The sequence below is a fragment of the Engraulis encrasicolus genome, chromosome 7 (genome assembly GCF_034702125.1).
Source record: "Engraulis encrasicolus isolate BLACKSEA-1 chromosome 7, IST_EnEncr_1.0, whole genome shotgun sequence".
NCBI lineage: Eukaryota > Metazoa > Chordata > Actinopteri > Clupeiformes > Engraulidae > Engraulis > Engraulis encrasicolus.
In genome coordinates, this window is record NC_085863.1 from 18619331 (window position 1) to 18630126 (window position 10796).

Sequence of the window (10796 nt, forward strand, 5' to 3'; positions counted from 1 at the left end):
GGTGGAGTGGGTGGGATGTGTGTGTGTGTGTGTGTGTGTGTGTGTGTGTGTGTGTGTGTGTGTGTGTGTGTGTGTGTGTGTGTGTGTGTGTGTGTGTGTGTGTGTGGTGGAGGTGGGGGGTGGGGGGGTGGCAGAGCCCAGGGGCCCCAGAATTGGGTCTTTACAGTGGCGTGCAGATATTTTGGGGGGCAGGTGCTCGAGGTGGGGGGTGGGAGACATGTGAAACTTAGTGGGCTATTATAGGCTATAGGCTTATATTATATTATATTATATTATATTATATTATATTATATTATATTATATTGAACACAGGACACTGGGGAAAAAACGTTTTGCCCAATAAGGTAGGGGCAGGTGCTTCAGCAGTACCTCATCCCTATCTGTGCAGTCTTTTCATGGAATGTGGGGGGGGGGCAAGCTGTCAGCGGCCCTGAGTGTGTGTGGGGCGCCTGCTAGGCTGAGTGGGGCTGCTGTGTCTGTGGTTCCTACTACTGCCTCTAGTGATTCAAAGGATGTGTTCCAATATGCGACCTTGCGTCCTCCGCTAGTGCTTGTGGCCTCGTACTAGGAGGTAATATGTCATGATGACATCACAGACAACAGCATTATGCTTCAATATCTCACAAAAGCTCAATTGTAAAGTCATTTTCTCATTTGCAAACTGGATGGTGAATGAAGAATAGTCCCCCAAAAATTGTTGTGTCTAGGCTGACAGCTGGGAAACGTTATTGTTTTTTTTTCCACGGAGGAGGGGCCAGGAGGCGGGACGAGGCCACAAGCACAAGTGGAGGACGCAAGGTCGCATATTGGAATGCACAAAGCCTGTACTGTGAGGAGATGACAAGGCAACGGAGGAAGCACCCATAGAATTACAGGAATGCTGTCGACTCGTTGCTGACACCCAGTGGGAGTCCTTTGGAGAAAACACTGAACGGAAATGCATGAATCCGGAATGACGAAATTAATTTCCAGGATAATAAAGTACGACTTGGCTTTTACATTTATAGGAAGACCGCTGTGATTACGTCTGATGAACCGATGCCATTGTCCAAAGTTTTATTGTGACATTTACCGTTTTATGCAGAATTCTTCATAGGCCTACGTCAATGTATAATCAACTCACTAAAAGAATGTAAAGTAGACTACATGAAAACAGTGTATGTTGTGAAAGCATTTAAGAAAGAACAGGCTTTAAAAGATCTGACCACTTCATGGCTACATTTTATCTGCGCCTATTGCGCAACAACTCAGCCTATTCCGCAGACGTGAGTTGAAAAACTAAATGAGTGAACTTTCAGATCATGGTTTGATGAAAATCGATTATCTGGCTACTGCGTGGTTCCATCTAGATAGCCTACGTTGGAGTCCGTTCTCAGCAAGGCATGCTTGTGTGAACCACTTCCAAAAGGCTGCGCAAGAATCCGAGTTTCCCCATCTGTTTCGAGTAGACATAAGGATTGTGAAACTGGACACCTAAACTGTTGCTTAACCCTTTGTACCATCCTGTTTGAGCGTGTTGTGTTTTGTAAAGAACTGAAACAAATCCCTAATGTGCATATGGCCACTACGACACTTGAAACGCACGACTAGATTATCTACTTGAATGAAAAACGCAATTTAACGGTGCGCAATTTTACGCGTGGAGCACGCAGTCTAAAAAAAGAGTTTTAAACAGTCTGGGAAGTGGGAAGGCTCACAGGGCGGGAGGAAAGGGAAGGGGGTATGGGTATTTCCTTGCTCAAGAGGAAGGCAAAAACATCTTTTTTATTTTACGGTTAGTATTAGGCTGCACATCATGCTAACAGACTTGAGGCGCAGGGCGCGACGCAGCTGTTGCTGCTGACATGTCCGCTTCTCATCGCACTTGAACTAGGTAAGTGTCTTATCTTACTCGTTATCATCCGTTTTAAAAACGCTGTACAATAGGGATAACTCAAGTCATGTAACGCGTGACAGTGTAAACGTGCTTCCTGCTTTTGTTTATTTCTTTCGTGTAGATTCTAGCCACTTTTCAAAGTTTGGGCACTGAGGACATTTTGGGGTGTGTGCATTTATCCTGTTCGCAAAGAAGGCTGGGCAGCTGTTGCGATATGACAACGTAATAACAATGAATTCAGAAACTTAATTAAGCTCAAGTAGGCCTTTTACCCCTGATCTGCCTTGTACGGTCATCGTACTCTACAGATATTTTTTTCCTACAATGTTTGTTCATATTGAGAGGCCCACATTTATCTTGATGCATGTTCTTGTTCTAACCCTTGCCTAAAATCATTTTAGCTCGGCTGAACAGGGTGTCGTCAGGACTTCCAGTCCTGAATGGAGGGAGATATTGAGAAGACCCGGAGGACTCAAGTTCAGGCTAGTGATGACATCAAGCTCTCAGGTCGAGGGGTCACTGCTGAGGGTTCCGCAGCTGTTCAAGACGTCGTGGGCTGCTGTGCGCTGCCTGACGACGACCAGTCTCTGCCCATCATGCACTGGGAAGCACTGAGTTTGCGAATTGCAGAACTTGAAAAACAAGAGGAGGAGAGGAGGGAAAGAGCGAAGGTGCGTAAACAACAGCGACAACAGTTAACCCTTTAATGTATGAGCACATCAGAGAGAGTGAGCTAGTGCTGCAGGAATGCACACAGGAAATGACAATAGGAATGTGGGTTTGCATGCACTGACCCATATCTTCATAGACTACTACAGTACAAGGTTAGTGCTGGTGGACATTGCTGGAGATTTGCCTCAATTTTAATTTTAAGCATGGTCTTACCAGCAACTTGTGTGTGTGTGACTTTGTCTTTGCAGACTTTGAACATACCAGAAAGAGGGAGAGTCTTTGGGAGCTGGAGAGAGGACAAGCAGCATGTGTTTCCCGTTGGCCAGTGGGCAGATTCGGATGACGACGACGATGACTGTGGAGGAGGATGTCGATCGCCTCTCATGAAGCCTCGGTAGTAGTCTTCTGTGCTCTGTGTCATGTGTCAGGCTCAGGCACAATGTTCAACCAACACTACAAAGTGGGGGGGAGTGGTACAGATTCTAAGGGCCCAAGCACTGAGAGGGGCCCTTAAAGGGGCCCAAAATTCAAATCTTTCATGGGGCCCAGCATTTCTGGCAGAGCCCCTGCATGGGCCTCTGGGCCGGACAAAAAAAAAAGGCTCCCGATACGATACTTCCATGGGTGCTGCTAGTTTACAGAAAAAAATCAAAAGTGTTTTAGGCCAGGAGACCATTCCATGAACATGGTTAAGTGATACACCTGGGCAAATTAACCTACAGAAAGTGGTAAACCTGCTAAAAGACAGCCCACACATGTGTCATTTAGGTATGAAAATGAAAACTCAATGCTCATCTATTATCTGATTTACCACTACCTCAAGGTTATCTTAATCTGCTTTACTACTGAGCCAGGTATTTGGAATTAGTCTGGGCGAAAAGCCGACTGTTGACTATGTCAATCAGTCTGGCAAAAGCCATGAGGAATCCGTCTCGGTGGAGGGTGGGAGATGGTCTGATCTTACTCTGCCATTTAAATTAATTGGAGCTCCGAACTCAAATTGAAACCCATATTTTGCTTTATTAGCATGCCTGTTACAATATAGCAAAAGCATACAAATAACAAAACAAAAGTGTGTATATAGTTACCTCAACCAATCAGTAACAGACTTCGTGGGTGAGTTCTACGTCACCACTCAAAACTGTTTGCTGATTGGCTAAACATTGAGAGAACCGAGCTCGAGGCTTTTGCCAGACGATGTGCGGAGCCAAAATCTTTGGGTGGAGTGCATGGAATGGCGTCGCCAGGCAAATTTGGAATACCCTCCCAATGTTAGAGACCTGATGTTGTTGGGGGTTCGGGGGTATTTTGGGCAAGCCCTTTATTTCAGAAAGCTATTTAAATTGTTTAAATGACCAATGAGTAGCCTATTGTTAATTGACTTGGTTGACAGTTAGATTTATTTTAGAATTATTTTGATTGACAGTCAAACGCAACCATGGTCCTATCAGCGCTCGCTGTCAGCATGCTAAGAAACAAATTCGGACATTTAGTGCAGAAGAATACTTGCAGATCAGCCGTGATTGATTCAAAGCTGTTGAATGGAGTTCTACAGAACCACTGTGTCCCCTAATATTCAAGTCAATGATTGCACACTGATGTCATCTTGTTACATATAAGTAAACCATATAAGCAAAAAAGAACAATACATCAGTTGTATTATTAATAATAATAATAATAATAATAATACAGTTGTAACCAAAGGCATGTCTGTGATGGCTGACCTGAAGCAGAAGAGTTTGAATTGAAGCCATAGAGGCCTGAAGTTTGCTGAAAAACAATAAAAATAAGTTTCAAATACCTGTAGGGTCATGAGCATATGCATAGTACAACCTTGTTGTAATAGCAAAGGAGGATTTAAGAAGTGTTGTTATTATAAATATTATCTCTGAACAAACCTCCAACTGCTCTGTTTGTTGATCTTTGAGGAGAAAAAAAGGGGGGGGGGTTGTCAGTGAGTTTCTGAAAATATTGTCCTGCAAAATTACCAGAGAGATGGCTCACTGAAGGAATTCAGGCATGTACGACTATTTATTTCAGTTCCCAATATTAACTAAGAGACCAGGAAAGATTGTGGTTTACCATTAGCCTTGGAGAGAGCAGGTCTGACTCTGGTACTGATCAGGCTCGGAAATGCAACCTGAAGTCTCTCTCTCTCTTTCTCTCTCTCTCTCTCTCTTTCTCTCTCTCTCTCTCTCTGAGTCTTTTTTTAGCTGTGTTTGATGGAATATTTGCCTGTTTTGCAGATTCAACAGTCAGAAAAACCTTCAACTGTGCTTCATCAATAACAGTGAGAGTGATGAGGAGGAGGAACAATCAAGCAGTGAGGTCAGTAAATATATACATTTCTATACTGTGCATAACAAAGATTTGTATGGGGGGAAACAACTATTTCCTAGAATGCCATTCCGTCGCATGCTAGCTATTCGATTTGATTGACATTGCTATGGTCATTGCACAAATAGCTGAAAGGCGGATAGAACAGAATAAGAGGGAAAACTATTCTAAAATTGCAATTAGTAGCCGCTTCATTAGGTACAGAGCATGAATAACACCACAAATTCCTCTTATTCTTACTGCGTATGTAAAGTTGCACACTGCATTGTTCCTCTGGGCCCTCTACATGTAGAGTCTAGGCCGGGCAGCTGTTTGTGTCCTCTGTGAGGTTCTGGAATGTTCTCTCATCCACAGTGTTCCAAAGAGGGTGAGGCACGTGGAGGCCAGTCCTCAGGGTTGAAGCTGGAGGTCCAGGCCGCACTAAGATCTCTACGTGATCAGCTACTGGCTGACCAGAAGGAGAAGGAGGTAAGTGTCTCATTAAATTCAAACGTGTAATATCTAAAAAAAAATTGAGGACATCTCCTTTTTGAGAGGGTCCTCAAAGTGCCACGATAACAGTATATAGTTCAACAAAACCACCTCGTTTCACCATATGGCCTCATGTTTTTCTTCCAAAAAAACAAGGATGGCAAAATGACGGGCACTGAAAGTTTATTATTTCTAAGGCCTTTTATGGCTTTGTATCTTATCCCAAAGCTTTATCTGCAGTATTTCCTGTTGGCTTGGGTTTCTGATACTTTTGATGCTTTTCCAAATAGTCTGTGCTGTTGCCCCTCATGACGTACCCGTCTGGACATGAGTTTGAGCTCTGTAGAAGGGTAGTTAGTTACACAAGGTGTGATTAACACAGATAGGATATAGCAGAGTTTTGGGGGTATCAAAATCAGCATGGGGAATATCCACCATACCCCCCACCCCTACATATCTCACCCTGGTTACACGTATGGCAACATTCCAGGCCAAACATTGAAGCCAAAACAGGAATGGCATGAAGCTGCAGTACATCACACGTCCATTGGGAACTGGCTGTAGAGGCCAGCAACTTCCCATATGCTCTCAAGCCCTCTCTGGGCGCATTCAGGCCGGCTGAGAACCGTGCCCGTGCCCGTTCCCGCACCTAATCATGAACCGGCTGTCGTGTTCATCTGATGCGGGCACCGGCACCGTTATGGTCGGCCTGAAAACCGTAAATGAGAAGCATCATTTCAGAAGGTAATGCGTGGGCCCATACACACTGCTGGTGCCACTGCCTAGAACGTCATATTCCCTGCCTTTACTAACTGCTTTGCTCGAGACATTTGGCCATGAAATCAAACCCACGTGTTCGGATTGGTTGTAAAGGCACCAAACCCACCTCTTGAGAACTCTCAGTCCTTCTCTCCCTCATTAGTCAACTATTAGCTGTAAGCATTTACATTTTACATTACACCAAGCTGACGCTTTTATCCGCAGTGACTTACAGTTATTTTAAGTACGTACAGGGTGTTGGTTACAGTTCCTGGTGCAGTGTGGGGTTAGGTGCCTTGCTCAAGGGCACCTCAGCCATGGCGGGAAAGATAAGGAGTGGAAGGGTGGGATTCGAACCTGCAACCCTCTGATCTGAAGTCTTAACCACTACGCTATAGCTTCTTCTTCTAGGTCTTCAGTTGTGCATCGTCTCACAGCTAAACCTATTTCTTAACATGACCTGGATGAATGAGAACCTTCGCAGACATACTGTACAGCCTACGGTGTGCCTACGGATATTCTCTTTTACTTGCATGCAGCATCCTTGATGACTATTTGGAGATGTGTGCCTTGTACTATCCCTTTTTCACTGTGTAGTTGTATATGTATAGCCTTTATTCGCCTGCCTTCATACTGTAAGAGTAAGAGTATGCACATCCCACCTCTCTGAGGCCAGGTGCAGGACAAAGGCGTATCTGACCGTGGAAAGGGCCGAAGTCCGCGCACATTGCAGCTCCGCTTTGAAGGTTTATTCCGGTCACACAACGTTTTGACCCAGCTGGGTCTTCATGATGAAGAGTGTACATGAAGACCCTGTTGGGACGAAACGTTGTATACCCTGAATAAACCTTTAAAGCAGAGCTACTGTCCCTGCCGTGGCCAACTGGTAGGGCATTCGCCTGCCATGCGGCTAACCCGGGTTCGTTTCCCGGACCGGATCCTTTGCCGCCCCCTCCCTGTCTCTCTCCCAATTCCTCTCACGCTGTCCTGTCAAATAACGTTGAAAAACACCACACACACAAAAAAAAACACCCCAACAAAAAACAAAGCGGAGCTACTGTACAGCGTCCAGATTTCTACTCTTTCCACTGCCTTTATACGCCTGGCCTGTCAGAGTGGTGAGCAGCTGTGTGAGCTAATCACCTGCGGGAACTCTTTTTTTTCTCCAGCGGCTGACTCAGAGTGACTGTAGCGCGGGCAGGAAGCTGCTTGGCCGAGCCGACCTCCAGACGTGCAGTATGGAGCAGCTAGACTCTCTCAGGGAGTCCCTCTACAGCGATATCCACGGTAACGCTCACATTCTTCACACTGCATACCCTACACATAGGGGAAAAAAAGTTAAATAAAAAACTTACATGGTTGTATAAATCTTATAAAACTGTGTATAAGAAATAGACCACTGTTATAGTATGGGCCATTTGAAGTGAGAAACTCATACATGTTCAATGTTTATGTTAAACAGGTTCCATGTAAATGTTTATCTGTTGTTGCAGTACATTGAATGTGTAGGCCTACTTGGAAAAATGAGGACTGGGCCACTTCTATAGTGTGTACCATTGATAGTACTATTTACTCTCACTGTGTGTATAGTACCATATAAGAACTATGTTGTGGGGGTCTTGGCACATCTCTTGCAGCCTTCAAAAAGCAAGTTAAGACTCTCCTCTTTCGTGACTATCTACTACACTAATGCCTTGTGTACACCAAGCGCGACCACACTACCTGAGCGGCGGAAGTCATTATTTGTCTATGGAGGGAAGGCGAATAAAGCTACCAGAGTGAATTCGCCAGGAGCGAAGTGAACTGAGCGACCAGAGAGAATTTTAACGATTTTAGTCAAGCTTGTGGTAATGAGCTATGAAGCAGTTTGGCGAAAACCAATTGGAAAGTTCATATCTCTGAATGTCCCAGGCTGTCAAGTCAGAGCCGTTATGTGATTAGCTAAATCAAACATGTCAATGCCGGCATGCCGCGCCCAGAGCGAATAAAGCGAATTCAGGGCGAAACTTCTTCAACCACCTCAGCTACCTGGGTCGCGTCGTAGGTCACGCTTGGTGTACACATTAACAAGGCATAATGCTGGAGCTGCCCTAGTCCCAGGCCAGACTCTTTAACATGATGTGTATGTGTGTGTACTCTACTCTTCTTAAAAAAACGAACTCTACTTTGCATTGGCACTTAGTATTCTGTATATTTCCTGTGCTCTGTGTATCTGAGTGATGTTGGCTATGATTGTGTCCTTGATTGTAAGTCGCTTTGGTTAAAAAGCGCTTGCCAAATGCAATGTCCCCTACTGTACAATACACTCGCATTCTTCACACTGCTGTCCGAACTTATGGTAAATGATGCAACCCAGCAGGCATGGGGGGAATTTTAGCCATTGTATATGGCTCAAAATAAACAGGGCAGCACTGTTATGTACAGTAGTGCATGGATTACACATACTGTAGTACATATTCGCATTCATCCAGATCATGTTAAAGGTTTTTTTTTACTATATCTATACAAGTTTATGCAACTGATAATCAGAGTACCGTAATGGAAATGAAAGTGGAACTATTTTTGTGGATACATTTTTCATACTACTGTACCAATCTACTCTTCACTGGTCTGTTACTCTTTGTTTATTGTAAACTTTCAGACCTGAGTTCCCAGCTGGTTTCTCAACTCCTTGTGCGGGATCATTTACGGACAAAGCAAGACGCCATGCTTCTGGATGTACAGGATATGACGTCATGACAAAGGAACAAGTTACACAGAACCCTAACCCAAACAATTTACTCTCTGCCTGGCAACTTATCACATTGTACTCCCACGACTGTCAGATCTGTCTGTGTCTTACTAAGACTTAACCATCTGAATAACTGTAGCATTCCACATAACTCTAATCATGCAAGAGGAAAGAGGCATCCTCAGAACTCGTCTCACAATGTAATGTGTGACAGGAGGCTGTGAGTGGGCATAAACAGGTAGCAGTGGTGCTATGTGTACATAATACTACTTAATTATTATTATTACATTGCCACAAGTTTTATTGTGTATTTTATTGTGAAACCTGTTTTTAAGTGTTTAATTTATATTGAAGAAGAGAACACTAAAAAATTATGAAATTGCTGTTTTAGTGACTTGTCAAAGGACAAACAAAGCTGCCATTTATTGTAACAGTATAATGGATGTTTTTGGTCAGTCAGTTGTGGTTTAACAAATGCTGCAAACTCTTATGAACGATCACAATTGTTCTTGTTAAGGACAACGACATTGTTATATTCATGTCCAGTATTTTCTGCATATTTGCATTTAATAAATTTAATTTTCTATTAAGTTACCTGATTGTGTGGCATCTGGGTTATTGCTACTCAAGTGTGCTTATGCAAGTACTGTATTGAATTCCATTTGTGCATCGTAAACAGCTAAGGGTGTCTGTTGAAACACACTTACTGTCAGCTCACATCTCATCAAGACAAACATGGTTATTTATAAATAGCTTTGTCTATCTGCCAGAGGCAGAAAACAAAGTAGCGCAAGAATGAAGAATGTTGAGCCCTGAGTTCACCAAGCAGTAGTGGCATCCAGAAGGGTTTCTCCAGTCATCACCCCCTGCAAAATTGCAAAAAAGTGTGAAACAAGTAAAAGTTGAGTAAATTAACCAAGCATGTCCAAATTCACAGAGTAATACCGTGACAGGGAGCAAATGTCGATAATTTAACACAAGTAAGCAGTTAGGGCAGTCACGGGTAAGCGGTTAGAGCGCCACACTTCTATCCTAAAGGTTTGCTGGTTCGACTCTCGACCTGCCAGGTTGGTGGGGGGCCGCCATTGGGGGCTGCCCCCTTGCACGGGTGAGGCATAAATGCAATTTCGTTGTGTGCAGTGAGCACTTGTGTGCTGTGGAGTGCTGTGTCACAATGACAATGGGCTTTCACTTCATAAGTCCAGCACTGCTGTGGTAGTATAAGCACATGCAGCTTGAAGGTGATGCCAATCGTGCTTTATCTGAAATCTGACATGCAGTTAACACGGTGGCACAGATGGTCAGTTTAAATACACAGCTCCAAGCTGCAAGCACCATAAACCGCTGTGTAAATAGGCTATACATGTGAGTCGATGTTCTGTGGCAGAAAACATGCAACAGGGAAACAAACCCTCAAAGCACAAATGACTCAAATGCCATACATATAGGGTTTATATAACTTTCAATCTGGGATATAGCCTAAAAGGTCTGTCCATGTAAGTGACAGTGTTTATTATGATAGGCTGTAAGGTACATCCTTTAAACACACTAAGCCAAGTCTGTTGTCATCAAAACTAAGCCGATACTGGTTTTGGGGATTAAAATGTGGTCATGTTTTCCATGTTGTAATTAAATTTTGTTTAATTACTCTCAAGATTGAGCTGCAATATTTGAAGTCCAGTTTCACATCCACAAAACCATTTTATAACTACCTTTATAAATGAAATATTGGCTGTAGGCCAGGGGTATTCAATTAAAAGTCACCGAGGGCCAGTTTTTCAAATTCCCTCCAGCGAAGGGGCCCAACATAGAATCTATATAACTGTGAGCAGCACGGTGTCTGAGGTGTCTCAACAAGTGGATAGCTTTCCAGACAGAGCAGATATTCGCTTCTCTATAGCAGCTTTAGGATGGTCTATTTATTATGACACGTTAGATAAGATTTCACTC

The 10796-nt window shown here is 43.7% G+C and overlaps 1 protein-coding gene across 2 annotated transcripts; it reads left to right on the forward strand.

The window, feature by feature from the left end:
* Nucleotides 1–763: 763 nt before the first annotated feature.
* im:7136398 (schwannomin-interacting protein 1) lies at nucleotides 764–9440 on the forward strand. 2 transcript variants are annotated; one of them, XM_063202988.1, is made up of 7 exons: nucleotides 764–981; nucleotides 2278–2547; nucleotides 2797–2942; nucleotides 4795–4876; nucleotides 5240–5353; nucleotides 7285–7402; nucleotides 8757–9440. In XM_063202988.1, exons 2-7 carry the CDS (start codon nucleotides 2317–2319, stop codon nucleotides 8852–8854), a joined length of 789 nt encoding a protein of 262 aa, XP_063059058.1. In that variant the 5' UTR covers nucleotides 764–981; nucleotides 2278–2316; the 3' UTR covers nucleotides 8855–9440. The 2 variants fall into 2 exon arrangements, with proteins under 2 accessions (XP_063059058.1, XP_063059057.1); XM_063202987.1 differs by lacking the exon at nucleotides 764–981 and adding an exon at nucleotides 1002–1873.
* The last annotated feature ends 1356 nt before the right edge of the window (nucleotides 9441–10796 follow it).

What these genes read in the sequence shown, in the direction of transcription:
- im:7136398 (XM_063202988.1), top strand. Translation starts at nt 2,317, where the DNA reads ATGGAGGGAGATATTGAGAAGACCCGGAGGACTCAAGTTCAGGCTAGT. An exon ending in AGAGGAGGGAAAGAGCGAAG is followed by an intron (nt 2,548 to 2,796) that starts GTGCGTAAACAA and finishes TTGTCTTTGCAG; the next exon opens with ACTTTGAACATACCAGAAAG. An exon ending in CCTCTACAGCGATATCCACG is followed by an intron (nt 7,403 to 8,756) that starts GTAACGCTCACA and finishes GTAAACTTTCAG; the next exon opens with ACCTGAGTTCCCAGCTGGTT.